The sequence below is a fragment of the Pseudorasbora parva genome, chromosome 24 (assembly GCF_024679245.1).
Source record: "Pseudorasbora parva isolate DD20220531a chromosome 24, ASM2467924v1, whole genome shotgun sequence".
Taxonomy (NCBI): domain Eukaryota; kingdom Metazoa; phylum Chordata; class Actinopteri; order Cypriniformes; family Gobionidae; genus Pseudorasbora; species Pseudorasbora parva.
The window spans coordinates 35,328,374-35,350,043 of NC_090195.1; the positions used below are offsets into that span (position 1 = coordinate 35,328,374).

Here is a 21,670-nt window from a genome sequence, read left to right on the forward strand (position 1 = left end):
CTTGAAGCATATTCAAATGCTTTGAATATTGAGCTTTGATTGTGGTTATTGTTTGCACTTCAGATCGATGATCAATTTGTGGGAAGGAGTTCAGTTAGGAGGTCAAATGAAGCTCATGTGCAGATCTTAGGTCTGAAGAGACAATCATACAGGAAAGAATACAGTACTGCTGTCCTTTACTGTATATGATCATTCACACTCAGAAAGTAGAAATTCAATTACATTCATTAAAAGATGATTAGTTAAAGGGTCATGAAACCCCCCTGCTGCAGCGGTGTTTTTTCACACCTTCGATTTGAAAAAGCTTGTTAAAAGGGGAGTGGTCGACTGTGAAAAGGTGGGATGGTATTGTGTGGAAAGAGGGAATGTTTGCATAAATAGGGGAGTGTCTGTCAGTAGGTGCTGAGCGGTTCTGAGACATGTTCTTGGTTCACGTTGGCATTGTTTACCACAGAGAGATTAAATGAGGGATGAGTACAGCGAATGAGAGAGCTATGAGTGGCGTGCAGCAGAGATCGCAAATCATTCAGCTCTTCATATTCAAACCAGCATAATTCAGTGAGAAATGAAAATAAATGTTATTCTGCATGACGAAATATTTTGCAAACGTGATAAAACTATATTTGTCCAAATATGCACGCTGTTTGGCAAGATGAACAACGCGCCGACTTGATAAGAGAACGTGAACCACCCAACATGCGATGTGATAAGAGATGTGTAATTCTAGATCGGGGTAAAAGCGAAGAGGTTTGAGGCTAGTCTCGACCGCGCATTGCCGTGACGATCCGCGCTGTCTATCACTCGGCAGCTAAATCTATATTTGTCCAAATATGCATCACACTGTTTCACTAAGAGCCCGAACACATGCGGTTTAGTGCATGGCTGTGACGACAAATAAAACGGAGAGGACGTGGCTTTTGTTCATTGGCCTACAGATTACAGATTGGTTATTTTGCACTCCTGACATAGATAGTCAACGCTTGCAGGTTCGGCGTGCGATTCCTCAGGTGAATTTTACTTTACCGAGCCTTTGTAGCAAAGGCTTCCACAGACGGCGCCGGTTACAGCTCGCTCGGCGCCCTTTACGTTATTTCGTATCAGCACAACGCCTAGCTTTCCTCCGTGACTTTTCCGCACGCTGCTTCCAAAACTTCCCCACCATATCTCTACAATAATGATGTAAGACGAGCCTGACAGAAGTGACTGTCTCATGCATATTAACTAAATTATCTTGTATGCATACTACAGCGCAGGGATTGGACTGAATGAGCTTCATGTCATGAATATATATCGAGAATCGCTCGGAGCGGTCGACGTCAGCATGTGCCCAGCAGCTCATACTTGGGCCGAAAAGGCCATGCCGACGTCAGCATTTGTGACGTTGCTCCGACTAAACTTTTCAAACCGGAAGACAGAAATCGCTCTGAAAAATGCAAAAATAACTATTTTCACATATGAATACCATTAATGAGTACCCTTAGTGTTTTCAATGATGTGCAGCCTATACATATCTGTTTACATCTCAAAAAAAGTGTTTTGGGGTTTCATGACCCTTTAAAACATTTCAAACTATTTTTAACTCTAGTCATGTATTTCATCATTGTGAATTTCTTAAAAATACTATGTACAAATCTTGTCTCGTTCTCGTCACAACCCTATAAAATACGTCACATAATTGCACAAATATTAGTCCATATAGAAGAGGTCTTAAAGGCATACTTCTCTCTGCTCATGCCAGTCATGTTGGACCACACATTTATGGAGGACTCGAACTGGAAAGTGTAGACCAGAATCAGCACCAGCATGGTGTACACCACCACTGACATCCAGAAATACTTCAGCATCCATCGCCACCTCTCATAGTGCAACTGAAACAAGAGTCGTTAAAAACGTTTTATTTTTAATTATAAATCTAAAGACAAGCAGAAGACTAGATGAATGGGGGGGGGGGGGGGCAGAAAAAAACTAATGGATGATTAACAAAAAACAATAGATGATAGACAAAGCAAACAAACAAATGAATGTTACACAAACAAAAAAATTGACAAATAAAACAAACATACAATGAGACGATGAACAAACAAAAACAAATAATAGATAAAAACAAACAGATGATAAACAAACAAAAAATATAAGACAAACGCAAAACAAACAGGGACAAAAAACATCAAAACAAATTGATTTTAAACAAAAACAAACAGATGATGGACAAACAAAACAAACATGTTGTTAAACAAACTGATGAAATATGAACAAAACAAACAAACAAATTAGTGCTAAACAAAAACAAACACGATAGACAAACAAAAACAAATTGTTGATAAACAAATGGATGCTAAAAAACAAACAGATGACAAACAAACACATATTTGATAGACAACACAAATGGATGGTAAACAAAAACAATAGATGAGAGACAAACAAAACAAACTAATTAATGCTAAACAAAAACAAACATGATACACAAACAAAACAAACAAATTGTTGTTAAACAAACAAAACAAACAAACATGAAAATCAAAAACAAACAGATGAAACAATAGACAAAACAGAGAAAACAAAAACAGATGATAAACAAACAAGCAAATAATATACAAACAAAAATAAATATTCAATAGACAAACAAATCAACCAAACAAATGGACGGTAAACAAAGAAAAAAACGGTGGCCTGTTGCCCAAAGCTGGTTTCAGTTACCCAGGTAAGTTTGAGATTAGTTTGAGCAAACTCTGGTTTTTCGGGCTCAAGAAGGTGGATTGGCTTTTATCAGTGTTCATCTGGAGCCGGTTTTATTCTGGGTTAGAGATCGCAAACCCAAACTGGACCAATCAGCTGCAAGCAAAGATGCAATAAAGCCACACCCCCTGTTCCAAATTTAGCAGCTTATAAAAAACTGTTAGAGACAAAATTGCTTATCCTAAATTATTATATTAGGCGCTAATTATTTATTATATTTAAATTATATTAATTATAATTACTTTTAATTAATATAATTATTATATTAATTGACAAGTAGCCAAATAGTAATATAAATATAATACATCCATTCATAATGTTTTTAAACAGTGTGTATTAATTTGAGCTGTTTGTGAACCTGTAATTATTAGGCTTATGTCTTTGATTCACATCATGCTTTGATATAGTCAGATATTCTTTCATCTGCTTCTCAAACTGAAGTGTTTATTCCTGCCTTGTAAACGCATTTAATTTCATGATCATTTTCAAAACGATCTCTCAATCTTCAGAAGAGAAGAGACTCAAACGGGCGCTGTGATTGGCTGTTTGCCGTTCGTGTCACACTTTCAGGAGCACGCACTTCAGAGTTGATCGCTAACTCTGGATTAAACCTGAGTTGACGGAGAAAGTTAATACCGAGCTTTGAGAAACGGTTGAACTTGATCTAAACCAGGTTGGATTTATCTGGATTTGTCAACTTAAACCTACTGTGAAACTCAGAGTTTGTTCAGCTAGCAGGCCTCAGATGATAAACGAACAAACAAATGATAGACAAACAAACAAAAATAAACAGATGAAAAATAGACTAAAGCAAAATAGAGGGAAAAAAATAGATGATAGACCAAACAAAAACAAAACGATGTCATACAAACAGAAACAAATAGATAATAGAAACACAAACAAACTCCACATTAATTATGGTCTAATCATTTCTTTACTGTTTCTTAGTGTCATTCATTTAAAGAGCAGTTAAATGCATGTTATGTGTAAACATGCCAGCAATAATGCATCTATTAGGGTGTTGTCAGAGTGACTGTATCAGAGGGCAACACAAACCTGATAAAGTGCGACGCAAAACAGAAACATCATCATGTAGATGATCTTGTACATGACGATACGGCCCTCAAAGCTGACGAAGAAGAACATTCCTCCACAGATGTAGATCCAGTATTTGTTGAGCATGGCCATGACTGTACTAGCCAACACGTCCATCATCTCTCGGTGTCCGCCGGCCTCGTCCTCCAACCCCTCTACAACACACACACACAAACACACACACATATAAATACATATATGTGAATATCATCACAACAGTCACAACGGTTCTCATTGTGTACTATACCGACTAATGTTTTTGTATAATTTCTATTTTAACTATACCCAAGTTTCCACCCACAGATTTTTAGGAAAAAAAGGTTTAGAGCATTACCAATAAGACTGATGGAAATGCTAATTATTGCTAAAAAAAATTGGTCGTTGTTTTTTTTGTTTAACTTTAGTGAGCTCTAAATAAAAATTAAAAAAACTTACAGGGAGCCCCAAAATTATTATTTTTAGAAAATGTTACTATATATATATATATAGTTTATTTAATGATGATACCTTAAAGGAGCCCTCCAGCGTTTTTAGAAATAGGGCTTGTTCAACTTCTCTCTTACATTTAGATATGTGGGCAAATGCATTTTTGTCTCAGTGCATGCATTGCTTTAGTTTGGCAGGGTCGCCGCTAGCTTAGCTTAGCATAATGAATGGAATCATATGTTGCCAGTTAGCATGTCAGTAAAAGTGATCCAAAAAAAAGCAACAAAAAAACACCTAATTACTTCTTGTGGCCTGCGTATTCACAACTTGGGCGCAGAGATATCACGGCTCTCATCTTCACGTCCTCCGGCTGTTGAACGATCTCAATGTATGATATCTCTGCTTCTCCTGTGCTTCCCCATAAAACTTAAATAGTTTTTGTGCGCACAAAAATCTAAATAACAACTTTATCCACCAAGTTATTGTCGTGAACTCGACGCATGCGCGAGAATATGACGCAGATCGGCCGTTCATGACCCAGAAGAGGAGGAGCGAGACCTACACGGAAGACAATAACTTGGTGGATAAAGTCATTATTTAGATTTTTTTGCGCACAAAAACTATTCTCGTTGCATTGTTAAATGATTGTCCAGCCGCTGTAGTGAGATGGGCTGTGTGTCGATGTGTTTAGGGCCTTTATGGGTCTTGTGAGTGGGAATGGACTGAATGCCGATGGAGGCCTATCTGAAGCCTTTCTCAACAAAAATATCTTCATTTGTGTTCTGAAGATGAACGAAGGTCTTACGGGTGTCCAACGACATGAGGGGGAGTAATTCATGAAATAGTTTTCATTTTTGGGTGAACTAACCCTTTAACTTGGACAGCCCGACCAACTGTGCCATGTTCACGGCATGTTTATAACAAAGAAACTACATTTCTTGGAACAGAAAAACTTCAAGTAAGTGATAAATATGATGCTTCTGTACAGGTGGACTGATGTCTCTCTCACCAAGTGTGTGTCCCTCCACCTTGACGTCAGACAGCTGGGATTCATCTGTCTGTCTCTCTCTCCTCTCAGTCAAAAACTGTCTCACCAACAGCCAGAAACTGAGGAGGCACAGAGTCTGCACACACAAACACACTATATTATTCAAGTCAAACAATAAGATCATTCATTCACAAGAGTCTGTGTCCAAAACCGCATGCTCTCTTGAGTAGGTGTATGTTTTCAGTAGTTATTTTGAATAAGTAATTACTTTGCGGTAGCTAATATGAATGTAATCTGCATTCGCCATTCACTGTCATTCATATGGCATACTGTGGTATTTATTCTAAATGATTTATTCATGCACATTATTATTGTTTTTAATTCATGTTCCTGGTAATCTTGAATCAGAAGTAGGGCTGGGCGATATGGCCAAAAAATCATATCTCTGTATTTTTTGGTTGAATGGCGATACACAGTATATATCCTGGTATTTTCTATTTGGATTAAAAAAAAATCTTTAATAATATTTTTTTTTTCACATTCTATCCAGTGATGTCCTAAAAACAATGTTAATATTGAAGGTTAGAAACAAATAAAGTGAACGTAATGTAGGCTATGCAATATACTATGTGCAAATTTGGGGTTTACAATCTTAAAACAAAAAGAACCATTTTGTTTTTAAATTCACTAAACTAAAAAGAAATAAAAAAACAAAAGCATATTAGCCTATATTTCGATATTACCCCCATTATAATGCTCACTTTCATAAAAATAGACTTGCTTATAGGTTTAAAATTCCACATATGGCACATTTACTGTCCAACAAGTATTTTAGAAATATGCATACTTTAGTCAAAATGATTGCGCTCCGTCTGTTGAGCACGCGGCGCTCATTCACCAGGGTATATACAGCAATCCTTAAGTTAAATTTACTACTTTTTAATACCTTTTTTACTACCTTCAGAATATTTTTAAAACCATCACGACACTGAATTGCAAGTGTTAATCAGCAACCTTTCTATTATTTACACAGATTTTGACATATATAACATACAAAAAAGAATAGATTTAGAATTGACACCAGGAGGAAATCTGTGATAAGTTATCATTCAGACACAGTAAAATAGATCTCAACATTCACAAAGGTTGGTTGAGGAGAAGCATTACTGCACACACATTTGATTTCAATTAATAATTGAAAATTCAACAATTAAATTATTTAGTGTTTTTTTTTCAACTACAAAACCTGAGCCAAATATTACATTTCTATAGCTGTGATAAGTTGTTTAACATTTTTTCCTGTGATTAATCGCAATTAATCGCAATAAAAAAGAAATGTTTTGTACGTTTTTAATATATTTTTTTATATAATGATTTCACTGTTAATCAAATTAATGTAGAAACAACAAAGGCAGTATATTTTAAATACTTGTTTAAATGGCATCTTTTTATGAATGAAGGCCAGTATTACTGATATTAATACAGCTACTTTTTTTACATTTATTATTAGGCTTCAAAAATATAACAGTTTTTAATTTAAGTAAACTTAAAACAATGCTAACATAAACCCATAATAAATGTCATGTTTACTCCTGCCCTTCCTGTCTGAACAGTTAGGAAATATACAGATATTTAATACAGTTATCAAAGTTATATGCAGTCTGCACTGCATAAACAATAAATGAAATAGTTAATCCTTATTAAAGCTACAAAAGTTATTTAGTCAAGAGCAGCGAGTCATTTTCTCTGTTCCCTGCTGTCCCTTTAAGAGCAGACAGTCACGCAGATCTCACTGTTTATATACCGTCTATGGATCGCGCCTCATTCTCTCACAACTCTTTTTGTTCATTTTAGACTTTATATAAATCATTTAAGATTGCTCTTATGAGGATAGTCGTTGAAGATACGCCTTGAAGCAAGTCTAAAATAAAACGTAAGCCAGCCCCTTCTGTTGAGCGCGCAGTGCTCTGAGATGATGCCGAACGATCACTGAATATGACGTCAGCATCAAACATACGTTGAGACGGAGACGGAAGATCTTTGATTATGTGCCCAGATATGCTAAAGCCCATATTTAAACGAACTAACGCGAACGCAGATAGAATTTCAATCAGAATAGGACACCTGATAGTCTGAAAAAATAATACCTAATTTGGAAAAAAATAATACCTCTAAGACCACATTTAACACTTTTAATGGCCTTAAATTTGACAATTTTGATTTATCACTTTTTAATACTTTTTAAAACCCCGCGGACACCCTGTTCACGGAAGCATTAAGTTTAGCGGAGATTTACTTTTAGACGGCTCGTCCTCTAAAGTATTTCTATTACGCGAGTATTTCTCTGTCAGTCAGCGCAAGCATCTCTCAGAGCATCTGACCGGGTAAGCTGCGTTAAACTATACATGCTAACTATATCTTACCAGTTATTATGAAGCCCTTAATATAAAGCATGTTTAGGACAAATCATATCATGCACTTTCCCTGCATCGGCTCATTCGGCGTACTTTGCTATTTATTTCAGATGCGCTCAATCTGCTGCACATCGATATAAAGGGTCTCGCCTCATTCCATATCGTCTCTAAAAAATTAGGAATGCAGCGAAATCAAAATTCTTGGCCGAAACCGAAAATAAGGAAACCAAGGCCGAAAACCGAAACACAAAGAAATTATGCCAATTATTAGTACCATTGCATTTATGGCTATGACTGTATAACTTTACTGAAATCAAGGCATTGCATAAATTAATATTAAAGTTTCAAATAATAAATCAATTACAAATTATGCAAATATTTATTTAGCACATTGCACAGTATAAAATGCACAGTTTAAAATAAAATTCAAACTAAAATGTTTAACTTGACCTCACTCATGTGTACATTAAATAATAATAAAGAAAGGTACAGAAATTGAATAAAGTAATCAAATGTAAAATATCTGCATATTTAGCTGTTTAAATGAAAGATTAATCCTTATTAAACTTATAAAAGCTATTCAGTCAAGAGCAGTGAGTGATGTCCTTATCTTTTGTTTGACATTAAAAAGACAGTAGTAAAGGCTACTGCCCCTTTAAGAGCTAATGCACGTATGCTCGTCTTCCTCGACTGTATAAAGTTCCCTTAAGGCGTATTCAGACTGTCTGCTTGGATACTCATCAAGATGGACATGTTGATATACTTGTGTGAGTCTGTCCGTTTAAGCGCAAGACTTGAAAGAGAACTCAACGCGCTTTCGGATAAGTGCACAGAGACAGATCTTCTCAGTTCAGAAAACGTCTGGCCATATTCGGACATACGGCAGCACTCGCATGCATTGAACAAATTTTACAATGAGAGACCGTTATTATATATTTATCGCTGTTGTTTTCGTGTATCATTGAGGAGCCAGCGGGCGTATCCATCGACAGAAACAAAGCATTATTTTCAAGTTACAACCCACAGTTTCTGTTTGCGTCATCACAATATTTCAGTCGTATTGTTTCGGTGATAAAAGTCTTTCGGCCGAAAAAAGAAAATGCATTTTTGGGCCATTTTCAGCCACAAATTTTCGGTGGCCGAATATTCGGTGCATCCCTATAAAACATATGTCGATATATTGCACAAACTTGATATACCACCCAGCCCTAATCAGAATAACTTCATCTCTTCTCTGATGTCGAGGAAGGGGCAACCTGTCACTCACATGAGATCAGCCAATAGCAAACCACAACCATCCAATCAATTCCCCACAGACAAAATCAAGCCCCGCCTACATTTGTTCTTGTTCCTGAAGCATTTCTCTCGGATATGCAGCACAATAGAGAAGAGAAGACCTCCCGTTTCAACTTGACTTTAAATAAATACATCGACACATATATAAACTGGTCTTACTTTAGATCCCAGTTCCCGGAAGGGCACTTCTTTCTTCAGGAAGAGGCCAGGCACTGGCTGTAGTGACTCAAAGCTCCAGATGTATTGCAGGATGATGAGCAAGTTCCCATAAAACACCATGAATGGAGAGGTGATCATTGAATATTTCCTCCGGTCCCTCACCATCCACAGAGTACATGACCAGATGAGGAAGACGAAGGTCAGCCAGCTCACGTATGTGATGCTCCAAGCCTGGAAGGAAGTTCAGGGGAAATTAAGGACCAATATTGAATTTTTAAAAAGTCTTAAAGGTGAAGTATGCAGTTTCTGCGACACTAGTGGCACCTAACAGAATTACAAAAACACAGCTTATTTTGAAAATGGCATATTTTGCGTTTCATGCTTTCCTCAAGTCAAACATCATAAGCTTCCAACATGTAAAAATAGGTACTTTCAACAAAAGGTCCAACATATTAGCATATACTTTTAGTTGTGTTGCTGTGTGTCGTGTAACAATCTGTAATTAAGACTCTGTCTAGAGCAAATGCAAGCGTTTTGCTTATTATAAGCCAATCCAACACAATTTTGACATGACGCACCACAACTGTTTGAGTCTGTATACACTGGACACATCAGAGTAAACTATATAAACCGGAACATTTGTCTTTCTGAGTGGGTGCATAATGACAATGTATTGTATTGTTATCGTAGCGTGTTTTATCTCAATGCCCCTTTTGCTTTGACGTAATCATGGCCATTTCATTTTTGTAGGTCCAAATGCAGCAAAATTTGACTTGCACTTCTATAATCGAAGCTGAATTTCTTTTCCCATGTAATGCATCAGTCATGGTCCCTCACCGGGTAAAAATCCTCTGGCTCAGATTATACTGATACTGTATACTGATAGAGTATACTGTAGCCACGCCCCAATCTCTCAGCCTGCTACAGTAGCCACACTCCAATCCCTCAGCCTGCTACAGTAGCCACACCCTAATCCCTCAGCCTGCTACAGTAGCCACACCCCAATCCCTCAGCCTGCTACAGTAGCCACGCCCCAATCTCTCAGCCTGCTACAGTAGCCACACCCCAATCTCTCAGCCTGCTACAGTAGCCACACCCCAATCTCTCAGCCTGCTGCAGTAGCCACGCCCCAATCTCTCAGCCTGCTACAGTAGCCACGCCCCAATCTCTCAGCCTGCTACAGTAGCCACACCCCAATCTCTCAGCCTGCTGCAGTAGCCACGCCCCAATCCCTCAGCCTGCTACAGTAGCCACGCCCCAATCTCTCAGCCTGCTACAGTAGCCACGCCCCAATCCCTCAGCCTGCTACAGTAGCCACACCCCAATCCCTCAGCCTGCTACAGTAGCCACGCCCCAATCCCTCAGCCTGCTACAGTAGCCACGCCCCAATCCCTCAGCCTGCTACAGTAGCCATGCCCCAATCCCTCAGTCTGCTACAGTAGCCACGCCCCAATCCCGCAGTCTGCTACAGTAGCCACGCCCCAATCTCTCAGCCTGCTACAGTAGCCACGCCCCAAACTCTCAGCCTGCTATAGTAGCCACGCCCCAATCTCTCAGTCTGCTACAGTAGCCACGCCCCAATTCCTCAGCCTGCTACAGTAGCCACGCCCCAATCCCTCAGACTGCTACAGTAGCCACACCCCAATCCCTCAGACTGCTACAGTAGCCATCCCCCTAACTACCATTATAGATTGAGCTGGAAAGTGATTGACAGACATTCAATCTTTAAATGGAGACTGGGAGGCTCAATGTTTACACTTTTGGGGGAGATAAACTCATGAATGGAATACTAATAGTAGTCAATGAACAATAAACTGGGTTAAGAGAATGTATTTTAACATAAAAAAATCATATAAACTTCACCTTTAAAATAATGTCTTTAAAGGAATGAGGCATGTGAGATCCAACCATACTTAAGTACATCACATCTTAAAGATCACCAACAGGTGACCTCCATTTTGCATGAGCCCAAGATGAAAGTTTGTGCACATGGTACACATTTACCTTCTCTCTGCAGATCTGTCATGTGTAACGACCAAATTGGCCACCTAATGAAAGCAGGTGCGGGTGGTCGGCCGCTGAATGGGGGTCTAAAGGGCTTCTGAAAGGGAGGACTGTCATGTAGAACTCACCATCATTGCAATGAGAGCACAGATGTAGCTCTGCTTCATGATAAACCTGAAGGCCTTCACCGCCGAGTTCACGCGAATGACACCAAACGACGGGGGAACCTCGGAAAGCTCAACATACGTCGAGTCGATCTTGTAAACACCACAGTCCATTTTCTCTGAAAAAGAAGCATGTATTCTAAGAAAACAGTTTGGCTGTCAAACATTAGTGTTGGATTCTGTGAATCATCTAATATCTTAGCCCTTGAACATGAATGGAAGCTTTGCCTGCAAATATCTGGAAAATGTGGGCATTTCCAAGAAAAAAAAACCTAACAAAAAAACTTTCTGAAATGTATGGGAAATATTTAGGGGATAGACTGTAGATGTTTATAGATGTACAGTATGTGGTGGATCAAACCCTTTTCCACCACTACCACAAATCTTAAAAATCTGTATTTTTGTCTTGTTTTCAAGTAAATATATCTAAACATCTTTAGAGGCAAAATTGTGCTAGATGTTTCAAATCATTTTTACACCAATGCCAATCTTTTTTCTTTTAACAATAAATAAAAAAATAATACGATAGATAGTGAATAACGGACGTAGATGTGAGGGCGCGCACACACACACACACACACACACACACACACACACACACACACACACACACACACACACACACACACACACACACACACACACGGCACGTGCGAGAGACTCGCTGTCTTTGTAGAGCTGCCGTGTCCCTATATGAGGATAGGGATGCATAAACTGCCTCTTCGTGAGAATTTACCATTTCATTTGAGAGTCATATGAACACACTCAAAGGTCCTCACGGCAACCCGTCAAAATAAAAGTTTGGTTTTTAGAACGTCAAGACATTGACAGAACAGGCTACTGTTGCAGCCTACAGTACATTTACATTTACATTTAATCATTTAGCAGACGCTTTTATCCAAAGCGACTTACAAAAAGGGGAGAGTAATAGAAGCAACGAAACAAACAAGGCCAACAACCTGTAAGAGCTGTAAGAAATCTCAATTAATTAGCACAGTACACAACTTTTTATTTTATTTTATTTTTATTTTTTTAAATAGCCATCTACCGCAAAATACAGAACACTGGATTTTGATAGCTATATGACATGACAGTAGATTTAACCCCTTGCCTGTCACTCCCCGATTTGGCAAATGGATCATTTAGACATACTCATAGTAAAAAGACAGCTGCTCATAAGTTGTTCTGAATATACACATAATGCCATCCTTAAAAATATTCTTGTTTGTCGTAACCCGACCGACTCTGTCAATTTAGGGCCGACTCAAATTTTTTTTTTTTTTTCCCTTTTAGTCCGACCGACTTGCCGGTTGTAAATTTGCATTAAGACCGACCAATTTCTTTTTTTACTCTTCAAACAACTAATACAAAAGTAATAAAATAATATGAAATATATTTTAGTAAGTATTATAAATATATAAATTGCCTGGGTCTACATACGAAGGCTACGTTCTTTATTTTATAGAAAAACCTGTGACGTCATCTATGTTTACACTAAGGTTAACGGATGTCTATGGCCTGCACGTGCGTTCGTTTCGGCTCATTCTCTCATTCACTGTAACATTAGACTATTAAAGCCCTGTCGGAGATTTCACCGCATTGTGTGACAGGAGTCAGGACCATGGACACGTTACACACACCAGGCAAGTGCACTGCAGAGGGGAGGGCTTTGGGGGTTTGAGCCCCTGCCCTTTTTGAAAATGAATCAAAAGTGCCCCTCTCAACATTTATCATTACTATATTGTGGCCAATACAACAGAATTTGAATTATAATTAATATAACAACATTATAATTAATGTACAAAACAGTAACAAATGGCGGAAAAGCCGTGTTTATCTTGTCTCTGTCAGACTGAAATATCGTTGTCATAACGCGTTGCTATGGGTAGAGTGTGTTTTCCTCGACCGCAGCGCGTGGTGGGAGCGGCGGCACTGGGTGTAACTTGAAAATTAATGCTTTATGTAAAGTTCTGTCGATGGAGACATGCTGGCTCCTCATAGATAGGCTACACTACAACAGCGATAGTAAAAGAAAAACGTGGGCAAAACGGTCTATCTTTGTAAACTGTTTTCAATGCATGCGAGTGCTGCCGTATGACCAGTCATTTTCGCCATCATCACCCGTATATTCGCCAGAAGACGCGAATGAGAACTCCAGTGTGAGAAGCTGTCTCTGTGCGCTCGTACAAAAGCGCGCGCACGTCTCACAGCGCGCATATATTGAGTTCTTCAAGTCTTGCGCTTCAACGGACCAACTCACAGAAAAAGTATATCAACATCTTGATGAGTATCCAAGCAGACAGAGTCTGATGCCTCAAGTGAACTGTATACAGTCGAGAAAGACGAGCATATCCCTGTATTAGGTCTTAAAGGGGCAGTAGCCTTTACTGCTGTCTGTCAAACAAAAGATAAGGACATCACTCACTTGATTGAATAGCTTTTGTAATTTTAAAAAAGATTGATCTTTAATTTAAACAGTTACATGTGCAGTTATTTTACATTTGATTCATTTTTTAAATTTCTCTACCTAAAAACTAATGTTAGACCTACCTGAAAAAATCTGAAAAGCATTGTTTATTTTATTAGTATCTTTGCTCAATAGTATTTATTTGTGCTGCTGCTTGTATTTAAGTTTTTTGTTGTTATTTTCTTTATTTTTATTTGACAGTAGTTCTTTCTTTCCCTGAGCATGGCAAATAACAATAATTAATTACATTTTTATAGCGCTTTTCTAGAAACCCAAAGCGCTTTACATATAGAAGGGGGGAATCTCCTCAGCCACCACCACCAAATACCAAACCGTACTGAAACCGTGAACCTAAAACCGTGATACAAACCGAGCCGTGAGCAATTACACCCCTAGTGTAACATATGTATGGGGGTGTCCAGGGCCGGCGTTTGCTATAGGCGAGCTAGGCGGTTGCCTAGGGTGACAATTGTGTTAGGGGCGCGAGCGCGCTCTAGTGCCGCCCATTACTACCCTTTAAGCATAGAATCAGAACAAGCGAAATACAACATAATGTTTATTAAACATGATCATCATAGGGCGCCCCCTCAGCCACACGTTTAATTACTTATCAAACTGATTATTGGATTGAATTGATGGTGATTATTGATTATTAGTTCAGGCGTTAGGTCAGGCAAGTGCTCATCTTGTGCGTTCATCAAAAATGAGGCGTCTAAACCCCGCACAGGGACGGAAAAGAAAAGAAGAAAATCGAAAGAAAGCCCAGTATAGAGGTTAGTCTTCTTATCTCAGCCAATAAGTTGTCAAACAAAATAAAATTAATTAGTATCAATCTTATCAACTAATATTTATTTTATAAATATTATTAATATTGTCACTAAGCTATCACTTGCTAGTTTTCTACATAATTACTATACGCATTGCAAGCAAACATAGCTTCACTGACAATAATCTACAATAACCTACATGGATGTAATTTAAATATCAAAAGTCCAGTTCGTTATAAATATGGATAACGTATGCACGTTAGTTATGAAAAGTACAAAAGTCTCTACCTGGGCGTCGGAAGGAAATAAATACGGCCTCTCGGTTTTTTTTTTTTACTGGAGCAGCCTAACGATAGATACCATATTATTTACATTAAACACAAATATGCTGTGTTCACCAAATTCTTTACAGTGGCTGTAGTGTAGGGGTAAGATGCATGACATCAAGATTTGATGCAGATCGATCAGAAGTTCGAATCCGCCTTCTGAACACTCGCTCTATTCCCTTTTCCCATCACAGAGCAGATCGGAAAGGCATTTATTTTCAATAAAAAGTGAGAAAATGTTTGAAAAGTGGAAATAAAGCGTCAAACGTGTTTAATAATAAGTGCTTCTCGGTTAGGGGTAGGCCTAGGAAAACAGACATGTGCTGAATTAGAATAGAGACGATAAAAGTGAGTGGAGGGGGGGGGGGGGGGGGGGGGGCGCAAAACTCCATCTCGCCTAGGGCAACCAAAGAGCTAGAGCCGGCCCTGGGGGTGTCACAAAATTAGAAAATTTTCAATGGGTGCCATGACTGAAAAAAGGTTGGGAAACACTGATTTAGTGAATGGCTGTGGCTCGACGGCAGGAAAAACAATCCAAACAATCACGATTTTTAAACCTTTTTCATCATTATTGTTAATCAAAGCTATTATTCTAAATGTAGGCTGTCAAGAAGGAGGAAAGAGGGGCAGTGTCTCTTCAAAAAAACAGAGACAATACATAATATTACAAAAATACAATAACGTCTGAAAAAAATGCTCTGCCATTGTCTGTGATGTTTGTTTACTGTAATATTTACCAGTAAAGAGTAGGTTATAGCTGCTTAATTAATTGAATTCATAAATAAAAAAAATCTTTTTAATATTTAAATACACTAGTCTATATCACAATATGTGTTGGTTTAGCAACAAGTGCAAGCCACTTCAGAGACACAGATAGGTGCGTGTTCTGAGTTAACACAATCGAGCGTAAAAATACGAATACATATACATATCATATACAATACATATCACTGGAAAATACTAAAACGGGAAGATAGCGGGAAAAGAGCTAAAATACCTGAGAAACCCAGAAAAAAAGGGAGGGTTGACAGCTATGAGTCAATGACAGCTAGCGGTGGTTGGAACCTTTTCTTAATGAATGCACCTGAAATTTATGCAATAAACATGTTTTTGACAAATATTTCAATTTGTTTGTGGTCTATAGCCTGCAATTAGCCTATGCGCCCGAAGCACGGCTTGAAGACCAGTCAGTTTAAATTCATACCTACGTAATCACCATCAGCAAAAATTTACTTTTTTTTTTTACATTAAAATTTGAAAGAAAAAAAAATTGACCTACCTACCGACCCTTTTTTTAAAAAAATGTACTGTTACTGCAAACCAAAATATTTTTAAGGATGGCCTAACCAATATATATTTACAAAGCCAACACGAGAGTTTACAGCTGAATACTCAGAATTACTCAGACAGTTATTAATATAGAGATATATAGGCTAAAACATAAAAATAAATAATTTAAATATTTTTCTTCATGTATACAAATAGTATGTGACTGTAGTATAACGACTTATAAGTGTGACCACAAGTAGAAGTAGAACCACAAGTAGAAGTATAAGACCACAAGTGTGGTCATGCTTTATTTAAAATCTGAGGCTGTTATGTCCAAAACTATAATTTTTATGAAACATTTTCTAAAACCATGTCTGGATTTTTTTTAAAGATGCTTTTATCAAATAAGTTTGTTGGCCTTTTGCAGTCTTTTGTCTAATGTCTGGCGAGGAGAACTGCTCAATTAATGCTTCAATGTACTCACTCGACGATTGGTTCCCAGGTTTGAATGAGACGTAATCCTTATTCTCCTTTTGTTATTAATCTTTTGTTTTTTTAAGAGCCATTATTCAAACCCATTATAACATGTATGCCTGGCTAAATGGCCCATTAACAGTGCAGTATTTCATTTAGTAGTTGACATTATCTAGTCTTTCTAAAAGAAAAAAAGAAAAGAAAAATAAACTAAACTAAAAGCAGTTTATACACACACACACACACACACACATATATATATATATATATATATATATATATATATATGATAAAATATCTGAATATATCAAAGTATATACATTCAAATATTTCTTAAATATGCCTACATAAAGGAGTGTGTGTGTGTGTGTGTGTGTGTGTGTGTGTGTATTACAGGAGAGGGTGAAATATGAGGACATTACCCATGTCCCCACTTTTCAAAAGGCTTATAAATCATTCAGGATGAGTTTTTTTTATAGGTTTAGGGGCAGTGTAAGGGGATTAAAAATAGGGTTTGTACAGTATAAAAAACATTTTGTCCAATGGTCAAACCAAATGTCACAAAAACAAACGTGTGTGTGTGTGTATTTATATATACATAATAATTATACACAGTACACACACACACACACATATATAATGTAAACACAAACTTTTATTTTGGATGCAATTAACCGCATTAATATATTTATTGGCCATTTTTCATCTGAAGTAAATTTATTTGTTTCTTTAATTTATTTTACTGTAAAATAAGACTTTTATGGAAACAATAACATTGTTTTAACTACACACTACAAGAGCTTTTGCAAGTTATTGAATCTACTTGGGAAATGGTTTCGCTTAGGGGAAAAAAGTATTGTCAGTGTTTTTCTGCAAAACCATTTGGCTGAACTTTCACCCCATAAACTCTAAGCCACTCCAGAGCATTTGTTTAGTCACAGGACAGGAAGAGCGGCAGACTTACGTGGATCAGACTCGGGTTGGCCTGGTTTATAACGAGGGGTTGAGTAGAGCTCCACAGACTTTGGTCCATTCTCATGAGGGACCGGCGTGAAGTCCAGCGAAGCTCCGTTGGATGTGACAATCAATACCTGAGAAGAGCACTATAACATCAGTATTTATATTACTGACAGGCTCATGTAATAATCTATGGCTATCAGCAGACGATGATTGATCTGAAACACAGACCTCGGGTGAGTTGTAGCCATCTTGTGTGGTGAGCAGCTGAAAAATGCAAAAGAACCATATTTTTCTATTGTTTGCTACACAAACAAGCATTTTAAATGGTGGAAGATTGTAATATTAAACGTGAAAATGAGTGATATGGAATTATGAGAAAGTGTTTGATTGTGAGACGCAGGCTCCTACATTTCTCTCATCTGTGCGATAGTGTGCCATCCGCCACAGCTGCCTTTTCCTGTCTGCGGTGTAAACGGCATTATTGCTTTCAGGAGATTCGGGTTCCTCTCCTCCCTCGGACTCTCCCTCTTTCTCTTTGACCTGCTGATGAGGGGTCACAATCATAAATGTGTTTTATATATATATACAGGTCCTTCTCAAAAAATAGCATATCGTTTTAAAGTCCATAATTTACTGATAAAAATTAACCTTTCATATATTTTAGATTCATTGCACACCAACTGAAATATTTCAGGTCTTTTATTGTTTTAATACTGATGATTTTGGCACACAGCTCATGAAAACCCAAAATTTCTATCTCAAAAAATTAGGATATTTCATCTGACCAATAAAAGAAAAGTGTTTTAAATACAAAAAAAGTCAACCTTCAAATAATTATGTTCAGTTCTGCACTCAATACTTGGTGGGGAATCCTTTAGCAGAAATGACTGCTTCAGTGCGGCGTGGCCTGGAGGCGATCAGCCTGTGGCACTGCTGAGGTGTTCTGGAGGCCCAGGATGCTTTGATAGCGGCCTTAAGCTCATCCAGAGTGTTGGGTCTCGCGTCAACTTTCTCTTCAAAATATCCCACAGATTCTCTATGGGGTTCAGGTCAGGAGAGTTGGCAGTCCAATTGAGCACAGTAATACCATGGTCAGTAAACCATTTACCAGTGGTCTTCCTCAGGGTCCGCTCACCTCTTCTCGTTGTGCAGCGTTTTTTGCCACACTTTTTCCTTCCCACAGACTTCCCACTGAGGTGCCTTGATACAGCACTCTGGGAACAGCCTATTCGTTCAGAAATGTCTTTCTGTGTCTTCCCCTCTCGCTTGAGGGTGTCAATGATGGCCTTCTGGACAGCAGTCAGGTCGGCAGTCTTACCCATGATTGCGGTTTTGAGTAATGAACCAGGCTGGGAGTTTTTAAAAGCCTCAGGAATCTTTTGCAGGTGTTTAGAGTTAATGAGTTGATTCAGATGATTAGGTTAATAGCTCGTTTAGAGAACCGCTTCATGATATGCTCATTTTTTAAGACATGAGATTTTGGGTTTTCATGAGCTGTGTGCCAAAATCATCAGTATTAAAACAATAAAAGACCTGAAATATTTCAGTGGGTGTGCAATGAATCTAAAATATATGCAAGTTTAATTTTTATCATTACATTATGGAAAATAATGAACTTTATCACAATATGCTAATTTTTGCTAATTAATTATATATAATATACATACACACACTGTTGACATTGTCCTTTTAAAATGCCCCTATTATGCTTTTGTTGGTTATGACCTTTCCTGTAGTGTGTAATAGAGATGTTTGTGAAGGCAAAAGTCAAAGATCAAAGTGCAGAAAGAAGTGATTTTAAACTGATCGAGTCATCAGTTATTCCAGTCTCACTTTCTGCTGAAGCTACATAGGGTTGTAACAAATTTGCATAGTGTCATCCTATGGTTTTCATTGGCTGCCGGCAAAGTCCCTGATTAAAGGGTTAGTTCACCCAAAAATGAAATGTCTGTCATTAACTCCTCCCCCTAATGTCGCTCCACACCCGTAAGACCTCCGCTCATCTTCACACACAGTTTAAGATATTTTATATTTAGTCCGAGAGCGTATGCAAGTGTATGCACACTATACTGTCCATGTCCAGAAAGGGAATAAAAACATCATCACAGTAGTCCATATGAGACATCAGTGGGTTAATTAGAGTCTCTTGAAGCATCCAAAATACATTTGGGTCCAAAAATAACAAAAACTACGACTTTATTCAGCATTGGCTTCTCTTCTGGGTTTGTCACAGTGAAGATTTTTTTTCTATTTAATTATTTTATTTATATTGTCAATGTTATTTATTTATAAAGTTTGGCATGCTGATCAGAAAGATTTACTTTTATTATATTTTTGTTTATTGACAAATTATTGGCTTGGTCCGTGTTTTCTGTAGTATCTATATCTTTTATAGAGGCTTTGAATGCGTGTGAGGTTTCAGTATATTTTTGTTTATTGATAAACATTATCTTTAAAACACTTTGACATTGCATTTGCGGTCAGCATAGCCAAATGTTATATAATTTCAGTTTTAGATTTACTATGGATATTTATTTTATATATTCTATTAATTTTAAAAATATTTTACTTTATTAATATTGCTTTTATTAGTAATAAAATACATCAAATACAATAAATACATCTATCGCAGTTTTAATAAATTGTTTACCTGTTTGGGAAGTGTTTGTCATACAGTAAAGGATAGTTTAAAACCACAGTTAACGGTCTGTTTTCTACAGGGAGTGCAGAATTATTAGGCAAATGAGTATTTTGACCACATCATCCTCGTTATGCATGTTGTCTTACTCCAAGCTGTATAGGCTGGAAAGCCTACTACCAATTAAGCATATTAGGTGATGTGCATCTCTGTAATGAGAAGGGGTGTGGTCTAATGACATCAACACCCTAAATCAGGTGTGCATAATTATTAGGCAACTTCCTTTGACTTCCTTTGAAAATCTAATGATATGGCCTCCTGGTTCACCTGATCTGAACCCCATTGAGAACCTGTGGTCCATCATCAAATGTGCGATTTACAAGGAGGGAAAACAGTCCACCTCTCTGAACAGTGTCTGGGAGGATGTGGTTGCTGCTGCACGCAATGTTGATGGTGAACAGATCAAAACACTGACAGAATCCATGGATGGCAGGCTTTTGAGTGTCCTTGCAAAGAAAGGTGGCTATATTGGTCACTGATTTGTTTTTGTTTGGTTTTTGAATGTCAGAAATGTATATTTGTGAATGTTGAGATGTTATATTGGTTTCACTGGTAAAAATAAATAATTGAAATGGGTATAAATTTGTTTTTTGTTAAGTTGCCTAATAATTATGCACAGTAATAGTCACCTGCACACACAGATATCCCCCTAAAATAGCTAAAACTAAAAATATTCAGCTTTGATATTAATGAGTTTTTTGTGTTCATTGAGAACATGGTTGTTGTTCAATAATAAAATTAATCCTCAAAAATACAACTTGCCTAATAATTCTGCACTCCCTGTACATCTTTCCCTAAGGAGCAAAAATATGCCATTAAACTTTAAAGAAATAAAGATTTTTTCCTTTATGGTTATATTAATCGATATCGACTGATATGGAAAATTATATTGTGATAATTTTTTTAGGTCCATATCACCCAGCCCTACTTAAGTGAAACAAAATACTGAATGTAAATCCGACTGACCACGTCTTCTGACTCCTGCAGCCAAAGGCGGATGAGTGTGGCCAGAGTGTAATAAAGCACTAAGAGCATGATGGGATTGACAAAATGGTGCCACGGCAGGTCAGGGTTCACTTTGAACATCCAGGTATGGGAGCAGTCAGTCTTTACCACAGGAGAAATGCCAAACAGACTGAGGAAAAAAAAGAGGAAAATACATTACAAAAGAAGGAATGAGTGTACATTACAGTGAAGGAATCTGATATTAAATTAATGGATGTGAGTCATGATGACTAAAACAAACAGCACAGTATATATAAGTTTCAGAGCATTTAATTAAAAAAATAAAATAAAAACTATAACTGAAATGCTCTATGAAAGAAAAATAAGATTATCACCCAATCAAAAAGCACTTTACTAAATGTTCAACAGAGAACAACTGTAAGAGAAGAGCTGCTAATTCACTCCAGATTTAAGCTTGTGTT

General features: G+C 37.5%; 1 protein-coding gene across 4 annotated transcripts in view; it reads right to left on the reverse strand.

Annotated features, from left to right (window-relative positions):
* Positions 1 to 21,670, reverse strand: part of LOC137064221 (piezo-type mechanosensitive ion channel component 2) — a 266,236-nt gene that overhangs the window by 96,442 nt on the left and 148,124 nt on the right. For 3 of the 4 annotated variants that reach the window (XM_067435580.1, XM_067435582.1, XM_067435583.1), the window contains 9 exons: positions 21,210 to 21,378; positions 17,954 to 18,088; positions 17,774 to 17,809; positions 17,550 to 17,676; positions 11,247 to 11,401; positions 9,115 to 9,345; positions 5,267 to 5,381; positions 3,793 to 3,986; positions 1,720 to 1,868 (listed from right to left, as the gene is read on the reverse strand). In XM_067435580.1, coding sequence (XP_067291681.1) covers positions 1,720 to 1,868; positions 3,793 to 3,986; positions 5,267 to 5,381; positions 9,115 to 9,345; positions 11,247 to 11,401; positions 17,550 to 17,676; positions 17,774 to 17,809; positions 17,954 to 18,088; positions 21,210 to 21,378 — 1,311 coding nt within the window. The remainder of the gene's footprint in view (positions 1 to 1,719; positions 1,869 to 3,792; positions 3,987 to 5,266; positions 5,382 to 9,114; positions 9,346 to 11,246; positions 11,402 to 17,549; positions 17,677 to 17,773; positions 17,810 to 17,953; positions 18,089 to 21,209; positions 21,379 to 21,670) is intronic. The other variant, XM_067435581.1, reaches the window with a different exon arrangement.